This window comes from Leucoraja erinacea, chromosome 14 (assembly GCF_028641065.1).
Source record: "Leucoraja erinacea ecotype New England chromosome 14, Leri_hhj_1, whole genome shotgun sequence".
Lineage (NCBI taxonomy): Eukaryota > Metazoa > Chordata > Chondrichthyes > Rajiformes > Rajidae > Leucoraja > Leucoraja erinaceus.
The window spans coordinates 8,191,465-8,209,521 of record NC_073390.1 but is presented as its reverse complement, the minus strand read 5'-3'; the positions used below and the strand labels follow the sequence as shown (position 1 = coordinate 8,209,521).

The 18,057-nt window shown below is 42.9% G+C and overlaps 1 protein-coding gene across 11 annotated transcripts in view; it reads left to right on the top strand.

The window, feature by feature from the left end:
- tnk2b (tyrosine kinase, non-receptor, 2b) overlaps positions 1-18,057 on the top strand; it is a 227,609-nt gene that overhangs the window by 144,759 nt on the left and 64,793 nt on the right. For all 11 annotated transcript variants that reach the window (XM_055645536.1, XM_055645534.1, XM_055645532.1 and 8 more), the window contains exons 3-5: positions 7,884-7,954; positions 15,601-15,813; positions 16,478-16,630. In XM_055645536.1, the coding sequence (XP_055501511.1) occupies positions 7,884-7,954; positions 15,601-15,813; positions 16,478-16,630 (437 nt within the window). The remainder of the gene's footprint in view (positions 1-7,883; positions 7,955-15,600; positions 15,814-16,477; positions 16,631-18,057) is intronic.

The window sequence follows — 18,057 nt, the reverse complement described above, 5'->3', positions numbered from 1 at the left end:
CTCACACCTCCAGATTCAGGGGGCTCACGCTGCCTCGGCAAGGCCAGCAGCACAATCAAGGATCAGTAGAACCCTGACCACTCCTCCTGCTACCCTCTCCCATTGGGAAAAGCATATAGAAGTGTGAAAACGTACACCTCTATATTCATGGACAGTTTCCTTGCAGCTGTTATCAGACAAACTGAATCATCCTGCCACAACCAGAGAGCAGTCCTGAACTGCTATCTACCTCTTTGGTGACTCTTTGACTATCCTTGATTGGGCTTTGCTGGCTTTACCTTGCACTAAATGTTATTCTCTTCTTAAGTATCTGTACAACGTAAATGGCCCAATTGTAATCATGTATTGTCTTTCGGCTGATGGGATAGCACGCAACAAAAGTATTTTACTACCTCGGTACACGTGACAGTAAATTAAACAACTGGTTTTGTTTTGGTTACACTGCAAGCCTTCTTTGGCCTAAATGAACGAATCCCACCACACATTGACTAAGCCACATCTTACGAGTCTTGTCCTACACACAGGGGTTTGGTGAACGGGGGGACGGCACACTCGTAATTTTGTCTGGATTGAAGGAGTTGCCGGAACATCAGTTGCCAGAAAATCGGATGTGGACCTGCAGTAGCTTAATGGAGTCATAGAGTCTTGCAGCTTGGCCCAATTTGCCCACACCGACCAACATGTCCCATCTACACAAGTCCCACCTGACTAAAACTATCCTATCCATGTACCTGTCTAAATATTCCTTAAACATTGCGATAGTACCTGCCACAACTACCCCCTCCAGCAGCTCATTCCATACACCCATCACCGTTTGTGTAAAAAGTTTCACTTCAGATTCCTATTAAATCTTTTCCCCTTCAACTTAAACTAATGTCCACTTCTCGATTCCCCACTCTGGACAAGTGACTGCTTTTATCCGATCTATTCCGCTCACGATTTTGTACACCTCTATCAGATTACCCCTCATCCTCCTGCACGCCAAGGAATAGAGTTACTCACCTCTCCTTATACTTCAGGCCCTCAAGTCCTGGCCACACCCATGTAAATCTTCTCTGCACTGTTTCCAGCTTAATAACATCTTTCCTATAACATGGTGTCCCACTTGGACTCGCACCAATTTCCCCCCTCCCCCCCCTCCCCCTTCCCTTCCATGTACATTCCTTCCTCTAGCTTCAAAATTCACAACTCTTCAATCTTTTTGTCTCACACCTTCTGTCTTTTCATCTCTGTTCTTTGTTCAACCACCTGTCTATCAAATAACCTCCTCACCGGTGTCGGCCAATTACTGTACCTGCCAGGCTCTGTCCTGCCCCTCCTCTCTTACAGCTTTCTTTTCCCCCCCCACCTCCACAATCAGTCCAAAGAAGTGTTCTGACCCGAATCATCATCTGTCCATGTTCTTCTGAGATGATGCCTGACTCGCTGAGCTACTCCAGGACTCTGTCCTGGAATATTTTAGTGTTGGTACATAACAATTGTATTGAACTAAAGGTGAAGCTGGATCACTGCATTTGGGCAGCTTAGATATTAAAATGTAATCTTGTTTTCACTATTTAGAAAGTTTTGATATTAAACTGGTTTAATAGAAATGGCTTATGCCAGTTTCTGCTGCTGCATTAATATATAATTCAGCAAAGATTAGCATTTCCTGCACAGAATTCCTTTTAAGTTGATGTACAATTTTGACAGGTCATTGGTCTTTGTGTTTTTGCAATAGATTAACGTCATTTGTTGATAACATAAAGCATTGTCTGATGGAATGAAGTCAATTTGATTGATCTCAAAGTAAATCCAAGCATGTAGTTTGTGTCAGGTACAGTTTGTATTATATTTGGCCAATGGTTTAATGGTTCTTTAGATCCAGATGACAAGGAAGCAGGTATTGTCAGCACATTTTGGAATATTTTTTAAATCACAAATTGTTCCAAACTTTTCTGTGGACATTTGTGATTGTTTTGTTAAAGAGATCATTAGTTGTTATAGATCTATTACCTGGACAATCATCATGAATGTGCTGGAGTAACTCAGCGGGACTGGCAGCATCTCTGGAGAGAAGGAATAGGTGACGTTTCGAGTCGAGACCCTTCTTCAGACTGTTTAGGGATAAGGGAAACAAGAGATATAGACAATGCTAACCAGTCTCATCTCCCTCATCCCGAACCAGTCTGAACAAAGGTCTCAACCCGAAACGTCACCCATTCTTTCTCTCCAGAGATGCTGCCTGTCCCGCTGAGTTACTCCAGCTTTTTGTGTCTATCTAAGACAACTTGGGTGGGGGAGGGAGGGAGAGAGTGGGTTACTTGAAGTTAGAGAAATCATTATTCATACCAAAACAATGGGTCTTTTACGGGAGCAGTCGAACAAAAAGTGGGTCTGGATTTGCTCTGACTAATGATTTTGGAGTGCAACTGATGGAGAATAATATGTAGATATGATTTTGTTTTCTTCCTATCAATACAGTATTTGCCAAATCTTTGCTTGTCCTCCTAATCTATTCATATCCTATTGCAGCCCCCTTATGACCTCTTCACAACTTACTGTCCTACCTATGTTTTGAGTGATCAGTAAATTTTCAACCTTACCTTTGATTGTATCATAAAACTTATGTTAAAGCAGGAAATGTATAAAACATGGCAAACCTCCCAACATCAGTCCAACCATAACATTTGGATAGGGCAAATTAACTTCCATTGCAATCTTCCTCACAAACATCTTAAATCTTGTGCTTTAACTGTGTTAGCTCTCCCACAGATGAATTGAGCAACAGTCTGACATATTCACACTCACGGAATTGTACCTTGTAGACAAAGTACCAGATTCATTCATTGTAATTGTTGTGTGTGTATATATACAGTGCCAGCAGCAGGATAAACACATCAGAGGGAAGTCGCACAGTAATAAGAAGATAGCCACAAAAAGCTGGAGTAACTCAGCAGGACAGGCAGCATCTCTGGAGCGAAGGAATGGGTGACATTTTGAGTTGAGACCTTTCTCTCCTTTGGGTTGAGACTCGTCTGAAGAATGGTTTCGACCCAAAACATCACCCATTCCTTCTCTCCAGAGGTGCTGCCTGTTCCGTTGAGTTACTCCAGCTTGTTGTGTCTATCTTCGGTTTAAACCAGCATCTGCAGTTCCTTCCAAGCACAGTGATAAACTGGCAGGGTTTTTATATTCATAGAGTGATACAAGTTCTTTGATTCACTGCCCAGACCTGGGAGTTCTCAACATTGTCTCCATAACCCATGAAGTCGCCTGTCATCAGGTCCGATGTGGCCAAGCCAACCTCATTTTGAATTCTAAGGTAGACAAAAAGTGCTGGAGAAACTCAGCAGGTGCGGCAGCATCTATGGAGCGAAGGAAATAGGCAACATTTCGGGCCGAAACCCTTCTTCAGACGTTGCCTATTTTCTTCGTTCCATAGATGCTGCCGCACTCGCTGAGTTTCTCCAGCATTTTTGTCTACCTTCGATTTTCCAGCATCTGCAGTTCCTTCTTGATCATTTTGAATTCTATTCTCTATTCTCCTTTAGGTTGAGCAAAATGTCAGTGTCTATCACTAAGAATAGTCTAACTGGCGGAGTTTTGATGGATGTAGCTGCTAGTCTGGATAGTGAGCAAGCTACTATGGGGAAGAGCGTGGTGGGCGGGGGGGGGGGTGGTCTACTTGACCACTTACTCACTAGTAATGGATATGCTCTAGAAATGACTATTGAACTATTCTTATAGAAAAGGAAATCCCTTCATCGCACTGAAGACTTTTCTCCAGGGTGTTCTGTGATACTGCAGTCATACAAAAGGAAATAGATTCAAAATTGGGCATCTCGAGAAACCTTGGATGAACTTTGAGATCCGCACTCTTCTGAAGTCCAAACACAAGGCATTCACTTCCGATGATACAGTGGCCTACATGAAGACCAGATACGACCTTGGTAAGGCCATCAAAAAGGCCAAAAGGGACTTCTGCTCCAAACTGGAGGATGAGACAGATGTTCGGCAGCTGTGGCGGGGCCTGAATGCAATCACCTCCTACAAGGCCAAACCAGGAGGCAGCTCGAATGTCGGCAAAACATCACTCTCTGACGAGCTCAATACATTTTACGCACGCTTTGATAGGAAGAATACTGATGTACCTTCCCGAGCCCCCATTCGCTGTGATGGTATTTCAGTCAGTCACAGAGGCCGATGTCAGGAAATCCTTCAGAGGGGTGAACCCCCGAAAAGCACCTGGTCCTGATAGTATACCCGGTCGTGTTCTAAAAACCTGTGCGGACCAAATGGACGGAGTTTTTACGGACATTTTTAACCTCTCACTTCTAAGGTCTGAGGTCCCCACCTGTTTTAAGAGGGCATCAATTATACCAGTGCCCAAGAAGAATAAGGTGACGTGCCTCAATGACTATCGACCAGTGGCACTAACGCCGGTGGTGATGAAGTGCTTTGAGAGGTTGATCATGGAGCAAATCAACTCCTACCTCGACAAAAACCTGGACCCACTGCAGTTCGCTTACCGCCACAACAGATCAACGGTGGATGCGATCTCGCTGGCCCTCCACTCCGCTCTGGACCACTTGGACAACAAAAACTCATATGTCAGGCTGTTATTCATCGATTACAGCTCGGCATTTAACACAATCATCCCCTCCAAGCTGGTTACCAAACTCGCAGAACTGGGTCTCTGCGCATCCCTCTGCAATTGGATCCTCGACTTCCTCATTCACAGACCACAGTCTGTTCGTATTGGTGGAAATGTGTCAGCCTCGATAACAATCAGCATGGGAGCACCTCAAGGCTGCGTGCTCAGCCCCCTGCTGTACTCACTCTATACTCATGACTGCGTAGCCAGTCACAGTGCAAACTCCATCATCAAGTTCGCTGACGACACCACTGTTGTGGGGCGTATCACTGATGGGGATGAGTCAGAGTACAGAAGAGAGATCGAGCAACTGTCCATATGGTGGCAGCGCAATAACCTGGCCCTCAACACCAGCAAAACCAAGGAACTGATTGTGGACTTTGGAAGGAATAGGAGGGGGACCCACAGCCCCATTTATATCAACGGGTCGATGGTTGAAAGGGTCAAGAGCTTCAAATTCCTGGGCGTGCACATCTCTGAAGATCTCTCCTGGTCCGAGAACACTAATGCAATTATCAAGAAAGCTCATCAGCGCCTTTACTTCCTGAGAAGATTACGAAGAGTCGGTTTGTCAAGGAAGACTCTCTCTAACTTCTACAGGTGCACATTAGAGAGCATGCTGACCGGTTGCATCGTGGCTTGGTTTGGCAATTTGAGCGCCCTGGAGAGGAAAAGACTCCAAAAAGTAGTGAACACTGCCCAGTCCATCATCGGCTCTGACCTTCCTTCCATCGAGGGGATTTATCGCAGTCGCTGCCTCAAAAAGGCTGGCAGCATCATCAAAGACCCACACCATCCTGGCCACACACTCATCTCCCTGCTATCTTCAGGTAGAAGGTACAGGAGCCTGAAGACTGCAACAACCAGGTTCAGGAATAGCTACTTCCCCACAGCCATCAGGCTATTAAACCTGGCTCGGCCAAAACTCTGATTATTAATAACCCATTTTCTGTTATTTGCACTTTATCAGTTTATTTATTCATGTGTGTATATATTAATATTATGGTATATGGACACACTTATCTGTTTTGTAGTAAATGCCTACTATGTTCTGTGTGCTGAAGCAAAGTAAGAATTTCATTGTCCCATACAGGGACACATGACAATAAACTCACTTGAACTTGAGGCATCTTAGACTATTAGCAGCAGTAGGATGTACACATCTGTAATGTTATGTTAGAGTATGTGCCTCACTCTATTTTGATAATTTAAAAAAAAAATGCAAGTCTGCTTCAATGAGCTTCAACCATACCAGGAGCAGCATCAGACATAGCTAGAAACGAGGTTGCAATACAAAGTTGTGTGCAGGATAACAGTAAGCAATAGATAAGATGCAAGAGATGCTGAATATCCAGAGCAAAATAACAAACTGCTAAAGTAACTCAACAGCTCGAGCAGCATCTTGGAAGGGAAGGGAGTTGCATACCTGCCAACATTTGAAAATGAAAAATCTTAGGGATCACTGAAGGCCATTGATAAGGAGAGAAAGTAGACAGGGAGTCATGAAGGGAAGTGTCGCTGTAAATTGCTGAAATGGGAGGAGAGGGGAGAATGGTGAAGGATGTGTGTAAGCTCTCTGAAGCTGATGGAAATTGCAGAGAATGTTCTGTTGAATGCAAAGGCTAGTAGGGTGGAATGTGAGGTCCTAGCGAGCTCTACCCACGTTCCCGCAAAGGGAGAGGTTGAGAACCGGTGCGGGAAACAGAGAAGATGAGGTCAAGAGCTTCGTTAACAAGGTAGATGGGACGCCATGGTTCATGAAGAATGAAGACATTTCAGAGCCACCTGTACAGAAAATCCCATCATTGGAGAAAATATGATGGAGACACTTTCAAAATAACTTCCTAACTGTCTCAGGCTTGCAGCAACAGTACACATTCCTTAATTACAAGCTTATTTCAAGCAGGCAAAACGAATAAATGATGTGCACCACCAAAAGGTTGGCAAGTTCTGATCCACTTGGATAGAGTTGTATGGTCAAATGCTGTGTGGAAGCAGGCTTTTCGGCCCAACTGCCTCGAATCGGTCAACATGTCCCAGCTACATTAGTCCCACATGCCCGCATTTGGTCCAAATCCCACCAAATCTGTCCTATCCATGTACCTGTCTAACTGCTTCTTAAACATTGGGATAGTCCCAGCCTCGACTACCTCCCCTGGCAGCTTGTTCTAGACACCCACCACCCTTTGTGTGAAAAGGTTACCTCTCAGATTCCTATGGAACCTTTTCCCCTTCACCTTAAACCATTGTCCTCTGGTCCTCGATTCTCTTACTCTGGGCAAGAGACACTGTGCATCTACCTGACTTATTCCTCTCATGATTATATACACCTCTATAAGATCACCCCTCATCCTCCTGCTCTCCAAGGAATAGTCCCAGTCTATACAACCTCTCCCTATAGCTCAGACCCTCTAGTCCTTGCAACATCCATGTAAATCTTCTCTGCATCCTTTCCAGCTTGACAACATCTTTCCTATAACATGGTGCCCAGACCTGTACACAATACTCTAAATTAGGCCTCATCAACATCTTACACAACTGCAACATGACCTCGCAGCCTCCATACTCAATATACTCAATCTGCGATGGTAAGTAGATGAGATACATTTTGATTATCGCTTATCAAGGGTAGAAGTTGCAGTTACCCATTTTAATCCTGCTTGTAAATTGGTGTTTTCCATGCTGTTTCAACTTCACAATCAGAATTTACGTTGTTCATGGTCATAATCATAGGAGCAGAATTAGGCCATTTGACTCCGTGCCTTACTGCCTGGTATCACCTTTTATGAATGATTAACTTATGGTTTAGAGTATGATGAGTAATCGAATGGGCAATGCATTTTATTTTACAACCCAATGAGATAACTAAATTTGTCTACAACTCATTCTATTATATTTTTAACATGCACAGTATCACAGTTAATTGCATTCTTAGCATGAATACTTAATAAATGTTTTACAAATCCTTGTATATAAGTGGGTCAGTATGCCATAAATGAAATAAGAATTAAAAAAAACTTTCACTGGAAGGTGCATTTCAATTGCAATAACCAGTTTGTTGCGTGTGTGAAATATGTAGTAGTTAAACACAAATTCATTAGTATTATATCACAAATTTACTATTATTATATGCAGACAGATGGGTTGGCAGTTTTAACAACTTGCATCTGTGTTTATGTCACCAATAATTATTTTGTGGGTTTTGTTGAACCGTTCATTAGTAGGGAACACATTTGTGTTTCTGCAGGCCAGAGGCGACTATGGGAAGCTGTGAAACGAAGGAGGGCCATTTGCAAGCGCAAATCGTGGATGAGCAAGGTATGTCCGTGACAATGCTAGATGTATAATTGTTGTTTCTGCAGTAAGATAATTTCCAAGTATTCTCTACAGAAAGCACACAATTACCTTTTAATGTTGTCTTCTGTATAATTGTGTAGAGCCTGACATTGTTTTAGATGATCAAAAATCACTTAATGTACCTAGTTTGCACCTTTCCCTTTGTCCACAAATTCAGGAACTTGCTGAACTTTGAATGAAAAGACAAAACGTGTGCAATAAGGATAATAGATGTATGAATTGTGAAGCCAGAGGAAGGAATATAGGAGGAAGGGGCCAGTGGAGAAAATAAATGGGAGTTTTATTCCCAACTCCTGGGTATCCAAACTTGGCTGCTTATATAAATGACATTTGCTCCATGCCCTCACCTTGACTTTTGCCCAGTAACTGATTGAATTATGGAGAGTGCACAATGCCGTACATTAACATGTCAGCCTTTATGCATGAGGAAAAAATGCAATGCTTGAGGGCAAAAACAAAAGATTGCCACCCTTCGAGCATTTGCTTCATTTTTTAATTATATGCTGATACTTGGAGCCATGGCGAGCGTGAAATAAAATCTGCAGGAAAGGGTAATAATATGTAGATGGCATCCTTCCATTGGGCAAAAAACTGATAAAATTGCTTTTTCTATGGCAATGGGCTAAACATTTGCAGATATAGGTGTATATGTGCATGTTTCGAAATGCTTTTTGAGGAATGCAGACAACAATGATTCAGGATTTTATCTTGCGTTGACTTGCCGACTGTTTTGCTGAACACCTGTGCTCGGATGCGAAGGCCTGTTGGATCATCTGGTTGCTTATCAGTTTAACTCCCCTTTTCATTCTCATACTGACCTTTCTGTCCTGGGTCTCCTCCATTGCCAGAGTGAGGCCACATGCAACCTGGAGGAACAATATAATGGGTAGTTTACAACCTAATGCTATGAACACAAACCTCATCAGCCCCATTTCCCCATCCTTCCCTGTGCTCCACCTGGACTTGCTCCCATTTCTTTCCTCCACCGTCCCGTTCCACCTATGTTCCTTCCTCTGGCTTCACAATTCGTACTTCTATCCTTAGCTCACATAATTTGTCTTTTCATCTCTGGCTATTGATCAACCTTCTACCTAAAAGAAAAAAAACCTTGCCTGCAACCACCTATTTCTCAACATGCTTTGGACTGCTCTTCCAGCTTTCTCTCACCCCCCCCCCACCATAAATCAGCCTGAAGAAGGGTCACCTATTCATATTCTCCAGAGATACTTCCGAACCCACTGAGTTACTCCAGCACATTGTGTCTTCTTTTTGTAGACCAACATCTGCAGTTTGTTATTTCTCTATTGAATATAAAAGTTGGCGTGTAATTTAGTTTAGTTTAGAGATACAGCGCAGAAACAGGCCCCTTCGGCCCACTGAATCCTTGCTGACCAGTGATCCCCACACATTAACACTGTCCTACACACACTAGGGACAATGTTTATCTACAAACCTGTATGTCTTTGGAGTGTGAGAGGAAACCGAAGATCTCTGAAAAAACCTACGCAGGTCACAGGGAGAACATCCAAACACTTTATTGACAGCACCTGTAGCTGGGATCGAACCCAGGTCTACGGCACCGCAAGTGCTGTAAGGCAGCAACTCTACCGCTGCGCCACCGTGTAGCCCTATATTGTGCTACAGTTGTACAGGATGTTGGTTTAATTTTGGTCATCCTGCTATAGGAAGGATGTCATTAAGGTGGAAAGAGTGCAGAGAAGATTTACAAGGATGTTGCCGGGACTTGAAGGTCTGAGCTGTTGGGAAAGGTTGGGCAGGCTAGGACTCTATTCCTTGGAGTGCAGTAGGCTGAAGGGTGACCTTATAAACATGTATTAAATCACGAGGAGAATAGATTAGGTGAATATGCAGTCATTTACCCTGAGTAATAGTATCTACAACCAAAGGACATAGGTTTAAGGTGAAAAGGCCAAGATTAATTGGTAACATTGTCACTGAGGGTCATGGGTGTGTGGAACGCGGTGCCAAAGGAGGCAGTTTTGGAAGGTAGTACAGGTGCACAACCTTTTATCCGACGGTGTAGTTCCGACCCCGGCAACTCTACCCCTGGCTGCGCAGCGCTCCAAATCCAGCGCGGCCCGCGGCCGGACGCCCGCAGCCCCAGCTCCGCGATGTTGGGAGTCGGCGGCGTCGCAGCGCTGGGATACCAGCGGGGAGCGGGCAAAGCCTTACCGGGTTGCCGTGCGGTAAGCTCCGGAGCGCTGTGGCCGCCGACACACAACATCGCGGAGCTGGGACTGCGGGCGTCCGGCCGCGGGTCGCGCTGGATTTGGACGCTGCGCAGCCAGATGTAGAGTTGCCGGGGTCGGAGCTACAACCGGCGCCGCCCGGGGCCGGACGCCCGCAGCCCCACAGCGCTCCGGAGCTTACTGCACGGCGACCCGGTAAGGCATTGCCCGCTCCCCGCCTCTCCGACCAGGTAGGGGACTAAGAATTAAAGTATCCCCCTTCACCCCCCCCTTCACATAAAAGCCCTCCAAACTAACTGACTAACATTTAAGCAATGATTTACAGATGTTTAAGTGTCTCCCCGGTCTCCGGGGAGGAGGCAGCCGCTACAGTAGTACAGACCTGGGTTGACCGTGGGTCGTTTCGGGTCAAGTTTGGCGCCAAACACGAGCTTTGGTGTGCAGATGACATCCTGGAAAATATGTCCGGTTTTCGGAGCTTTTCGGTTTCTGGAACTCCGGATAAAAGATTGTGCACCTGTATAAACTGAAACTTAGACAGATACATGCATTTGAGAGGTTTACAGGGATATGGGCCAAACACAGCCAAACAGGACTATCTTAGATGGGGCTCCTTGACCGGCATGGATGAGTTCGCCAAAGGGCCTGTTTCTGTGCTGTATGAATTTGGCTTACAACGACTCCATGGGCAACACCTTCCAAACCCGTAACCTCAACCAGCTAGAAGGACAAGGGCAGCAAAAACATAGGAACACCACCACCTGGAAGTTGGTCTCCGTTCTAACTTGCAAATATATTGCTGTTCCTTCACTGTTACTGGGTCAAAATTGTGGAACTCTTTCCCCAACAGCATTTTGCGGTGTACCCACAGGTACCCTCAGGGACTGCAGTGGTTCAAGAAAGCAGCTCATCACCGCTTCTCAAGGACAACCAGTGTTGGGCAATTAAATACTGGCTCGACTAAATACTCCCACATCTCTTGAATCTATAAAAAAAACAAAGATGCCTGCACCCCTCAAATGGTTTGCTTCACCTCACCTGCCTATACCATCTGCTCCTTTTTCTCTCTCTCGACCTGCCAACCACCAGTTGTAAATCCCAACTCCATTTCTCTCTATTCCCCCACTTGACTATCTGCCATCATCCCCTTCTTCAATTGGTTACACCAAGAGCCTGCCAGGTCCTAACTCATCCCCCCCCCCTCGCTTCTTTATACTGGCCATCTCCTCTCTACATTGTCTGCAGTGACATGGAAATTTATCACCTGTCCTCTGATGCACAGTCTCGACCCAAAACCTCAACCATCACTTTGCCTCCACAGATGGTGCCAGACCCCCTGAATTCTTCAATAGTTTGTTTTTTTGCTAAACTTTCAAGGTGGATTCTGTTTCATAGACTAGATGTGGACATCTGAGGTGGACATCTTTAAGCAAAGTTACTATCCAACCTTATATGTCAATTAGACACACAATGCTGGAGTAACTCGGCAGGTCAAACCGCATCTCTGGAGAAAAGGAAGAGGTGACGTTTCAGGAAGTGTCTCGACCTGAAACGTCATAGAGTTACTCTGAGTTACTCCAGCCTTGTGTCTATCTTTGGTTTAAACCAGCGTCTGCATTTCCTTCCTACACATTATGTGTTAATTAATGAGTTGGAGGTCAGGCAGTGCCTGGCTTATTCTTGGCATACAGCGATCAAAGTTAGTTTACTTAGAAAACAGTTTATTTTAAGTCTGGAGAAAGCAGAACATGTCATAAACTATGACAAATGTTGTATACATTTTCTTGGAAGCTGCAGTGAGTGAAGGATACTAGCTTATGAAATCACCCGGTTGTAAAGATTATGGTGACCAGATATGCTTGATATTCACAGGCCCCATCATCACTATCTTGACTGGGATCAGTGTTGCTTCCACAGTTAGCCTGTGTTCAATGGGTTTAGCTTAATAGCAATAAGATTTGGATGAAAGCAAATGTTTGTGTGAAGCCTTTTATGTCACTGCTTGTTGTCTGGGTGCAGAGTGGAGGGTGATGCTGAAGAAACCTCTGCTGGTCGTCACCAGACTTCATGCTGTTACCTTGCAGTTGCAGGAATTGGTTGTTCATGAGTTTTTCTCCGAAGTAGATTTGTTTCAGGAGAGACGTGGAACATTCTGGAGAAAGAAAGAGAAACTTCACTTGTGTATGACTTGTTTGTGCTTCGCATGTAGTTATTATCAGTTGTTATTTCCGGGGCTGCAGTGGAATCTGTGATTACTTTCTCGTCCAGAATTTCCACAGACCTTTGGTTAAAATGTGTCCATCGCTGACTGTGTGCCAGGATTATAAACAAACAGGAAATCCAGGATTAAGTATCTTCTAAAATTACAACTGTATATTGCCATTTTTGGCAGCAATGACTGATAGTGTAATCAGCAGCTCAAGGTCCTGGTACCAATCAATCAACAAATCACAGCTTCCCTGTGATGAAATCTATACTTGCTTTTATCATTCAGGGTGAATGCAAGTCTCAGGAATTCTTAGTGTGGAACAAATATAAATAAACTGCCTCCTATTTACAGCATTATTATTTTTAACAAGTAGTCTTTTCCTGTAAAGGGACTAAATCTTTTGATCCTTTTTTATAATTATAGTAAACTAATAGATCGCCATGCCTCAGTGGAATGGAAATTTAACCCTTTGAATGTCTGGAATAGATTGACAGTTTTAATAGTGTTTGACCTTCTTCCATATATCCCTTGATTGCAGTGAATTGCTGGCACAATTGTCTTCATTAGAAGTTAAATAACCATCTAGTTAGTCAGTGCAGGTGAAATATGGTGGAACAACTCTTTACGTTCTGAAAGTAATAATATTGTGATCACGGGAAAGTTGGAATCCTCTATATGCTATGAAATATTTTCTTGAAAAAAATATTTCTGATTTGATTTTCTTCTCCAAAAAATTCCCAGTTCTTTTAAATATAAAGAGAGATAACTAATTCTGAAAGGGCAGTAGCTTTTAATTATTTATTGATAATCAAGATAATTGGTTTCCCATGTGGAGGTTGTTAGTATGCTTTTGAAACTAAGAGCAGATAGTCTGAATGAGGATAAAATTAAACTTGGCAGGGTTTACATGGCAGGTGGCAGCTACTGTGTTATACATACTGCCTGACGTTGTGTTTCATTAATATCATTGGCTTGGGAAATAAGGTGGTGTATAAAATGACAACTTAACCACTGCCATCTATTTTATGCCCTTGACAAAGCTGAATTTTACCTATTTCTTCCGCTCAGGATTATCTGCAAAATTTTACCATAGAATTTATAAATCAGCAACTTAAAGGAGCAAGCTGACAACGCGATTCTGTTTAGATGCTGTGAATTACATTAATAGAGTCATACAGTATGGAAACAGGCCATTCGGCCACACCGGTCAACATGTCCCAGCTACACTACCCCCACCTGGCTGTGTTTGGTTCATATCCCTCTAAACCTGCCCTATCCATGTGCCTGTCTAACTATTTCTTAAACGTTGGATAGTCCCAGCCTCAACTACCTCCTCTGGCAGCTCGTTCAATACACCCACCACCCTATGTGTGAAAAAGTCACCCCCTCAGATTCCAGATTCATCTTCACTGTCAATGCAAACAAATATTTCTTTACATTCAATCATCTTGTTCCTATTTCCTTTCAATCTCTTTGCCTTAATTTGTTTGTCCAATGAAATCTTAAATATTGCCATATTATCTGCATAAGCACATATCCTGAAAATTAATTTTGTGATCTTCCAACTCTTTAAGTTTCTTCTGGTTCCAATTTTTGGAGTTCGATTTTTGGAGTTCAGTGGATTACTCTGTTACTTTGTTGTGCCACCCATTTTGTTGTGCCACCCATTTGCATCAACCCACAACCACTTGTTGAAAAGGGAATATGAGGTAATTGAACATTTGTTAAATGTATTATTGTTTCAACAAGCACCTATTGGCACTGTACTGTCTACCTCATTCTACAAGAATGCTTGGTGTGGTGAACAGAATGTCACATTTGGAAGAGTAATTACAATTATTAAATTTGTTGTAATTTGCATATTCAAATTAGAACGTAAGACTTAGAAACAGGAGTGGGCTGTTTTTCTCCTTATGCCTCCTCGGCCATTCAAAAACATGAACATGGTTGGTGAACTGTAGGGTCAAGGTTCGTGTTGTGGTAGGAGTTGATGGGTACATTTACAGAATTTAAAAGACATTTAGACAGGTACGTGTAATAGGCAAGGTTTAGAGGGACACGGAGGACCTGTTTCCTTGTTCTATGACTTGATTTTCAACATTCAATTTACTCTCCAATTGTGCATCATCCTCAGCATTGATTATATCCTTTCCATGTTGTATTCTATCTGCTGTGTTGTAGCCCACTCACTCAACTTGTGTATGGATCCTTGAAGCCATTTTCCATCCTCAAGACTCTTCAGACTCCTACTTAGATTTGTGTCATGAGCAAATGTGGAAATGGTCCATTCGGTCCCCTCAGCCAAGCTGGTGATATAGGTTATGAATTGTCGAAACCCAAACACCATCCCTGTGGTAAACTAATGCAATCTGCCAACTAGCAAAAATCATTTGTTCCCCCTATCCTTTGTTTTCTATCTGTTGATCCTCTCTTGTTTCACACTTGGATGCCAGGCCCAGTTCCATGTGTTCTAAGCTTGCTCATCAATCCGCATGGACCATTATTAAAAATATTCTGAAAGTCAAATGGATATCACTCACATTCACTCTCATCAACTTTGCCAGAGACATCTTCCAAGAATGGCAATGGGTTTGTGAAGCATAATTTTCTCTTTCATAAATTAATTTTGACTAGTCAATCGTGGTATTATTTCCGAAGTGTCTTGATATCAAATACGCAAGTATTAGGTACAATATTTTCCCATATGGAAATGTCAGGTTAGTAGTTCCCTGTTTTCTCTTCTCTTTTCTTAAATATTAGGATCATATTTTCCACCCACCAACCTGCAGCAACTATTCCCAAATCTATCACAATTTGGAAGATGATGACCAGATCATCGATCCACCACCTCTTTCAGAACGCTGTGATGTAGATCAGTAGATTCTTGCGAACTATCAATTTTCGGACCAGACCTGTGCACACCATTCCAGAAGCAGTATCACGAGGGCCCGATATCATTTCAGAAAGACATTTTACTTTTGTACTTGAAACCTTTTGCAATGATAGAAAATGTCCAATCTGCCTTCATCATTGCGAGGTGTACCTGCTCATTAACTTTCAGTGATTCATATGCAACGATGGCTAAGACCTCTGAACACTTACACCTGTCGGCCTGTCAGGATTTAAAAAAAAATTATTCCAGATTTGTGTGACACTGGGCTTTTCTAATTCTATTTGTATGTTTCCAGGTGTTCAGTGGAAAGCGACCCGAATCCGAGTTCCAGCCTCAGCCGGGAACGACGTTTCGCAAACTACCAACTCCGCCACCACCACCGCCAGAAGGGAACCAGTCACTGACCTGTTTGATCAGCGAGATAGATCTGACGTTTTATGAGAAATTAGGCGATGGATCCTTTGGAGTTGTCAGGCGGGGTGATTGGCAGTCGCCTTCTGGCAAAGTAGTAAGTACTGACTTGTGAGGTGATTATGCTTCAAAACTGGACTGAAGCTTAAAAAATAAGTCCAGTGGCTGAAACTAATCGGAACTCGTTTGGTTTTCTCCACTATTACAATAAATCCTGTTTTTATTGTACAACCAGGTTTGTGTATCTGGATCTTAATATGCTTCTATTGGAAACATTTGTATTTGCAGGTAAATTTGGAACTAGGGCCTAGAAATCTCATTAATTAAGAACTTAGAAACTTCACCCAACAAATGACTGAAATTCACCACCACGTCAGCACTTGTGCTTAAGAGCCAATCTTCTGTGTAGCACAAGTACTACCTTTGGTCTAAATGGCTTGCTACCCTCCTTTATATATATATATAGGATACACACATAGGATACACACATACACACACACATATATACACACACACGCACGCACATATATATGATATGTTAAAGTGTTCAGAAATCCGAAGAATGGAGGGAATTCATTTACTTTTGTCAATTTGCCTTGGGAATGGGTTTTGGATATTATGATTTGTGATATGAAACAGAATCCCTTTGGCTTTTAGTTGTTGTTGCTTTATTTCTCTACGCTAATAGGAAGACGAGGCACTCCTGGAATGCAGTTTAAAATAGCAAATGGTAATTGAAGCTAACTTGTTCTTTTTACCAGATGAACGTGGCTGTGAAGTGCTTGAAAACAGATGTGTTAAATCAACCCGATGCTTTGGATGATTTTATACGAGAAGTGAATGCCATGCATTTTCTGGACCATCTTAACCTTATCCGCCTATATGGTGTTGTTCTGACCCATCCAATGAAAATGGTGAGGAGCAATTTAGAAACGGATCTGATTTTATTATTTTTAATCCCCATTTCTGTTTTGCATCCTTTACTTTTCAGTAACTATTTTTTAAATATCACCATTGAATAAAGCCCACGTGTAGTTTCTGCCACTAAATGCCTGTAGTTTTCCACTGTGACAAGATTAGGCCTGTACCGGTAACAGTGAGAGCAGCTGCAATCTCTGTTCCCACTCACACATCCTGATAATGTGTGTGAATTGCAAGTTCAGCAGTGTACGGTTTCCATTTTCATCGTTTATGGTCTCACTGAGTAAGTTGCCAAATTAATACCAGTTGCATCTAAGTTGAACCAGTTTAATCCTGCGGATCTATGTCCATTGAGAATGAATGAAATGAATGAATGAAACTAGCCAAACTCATCAGCAGAGGGTGGGAACATCACTTTTCTCCACTGAGACTGAAATAAAAGGCATGTCACAGAGGTTACACAGCTGTACCTGGCAAACTATATTTTCTCGCTTTGGAATGAGGAAACTGCATGATTTAAAATTCCCACATGAAGTGACGCTGCCTTGCTTTTCTACTGGATTCCTGAGGAATTGTGTTTTCATAAATGTTGCACTTGCACCGTTTGTATAGAAGTTGTGAGGTCACGTACAGTGCATTCTGAAAGTATTCAGACCCATTCACTTTTTCCACATTTTGTTACGTTACAGCTTTATTCAAAAATGGATTAAATTCATTTTTTTAATTATCAAATTACAAAGAATACCCCATAATTAAAAAGCGAAAATATGTGTTTAGAAATGTCCGCAAATTTAAAAGAAATAACTGAAATATCACATTTACATAAGTATTCAGACCCTTTACTCAGTACTTTGTTGAGGCTCATTTGGCAGCGATTACTGCCTCAAGTCTTCTTGGGTATGACGCTACAAGCTTGGCACACCTGTATTTGAGTAATTTCTCCCTTTCTTCCCTGCAGATCCTCTCAAGCTCTGTCAGGTTGGATGGGGAGCATCGACTCACAGCTATTTTCAGGTCCCTCCAGAGATGTTCGATTGGGTTCATGTCTGGGCTTTGGTTGGGCCACACAAGGACATTCACGGACTTGTCATGAAGCCACTCCTGCTTTGGCTTGGCTGTGTGCTTAGGGTTGTTGTCCTGTTGGCAGGTGTACCCCCACCCAGTCTGAGGTCCAGAATGCTCAAGCTTAAGTTCAAGTTCAAATTTATTTTCATCAAGGATCTCTGTGTACTTTGCTCCATTCATCTTTCCCTCGATCCTGACTAGTCTCCCAGTTCCTGCCACTGAAAAACATCCCCACAGCATGATGCTGCCACCACCATGCTTCACCGTAGGTATGGTATTGGCCAGGTGATGAGCGGTGCCTAGTTTCCTCCAGACGTGACGCTTGGCATTCAGGCCAAAAAGTTAAATCTTGGTT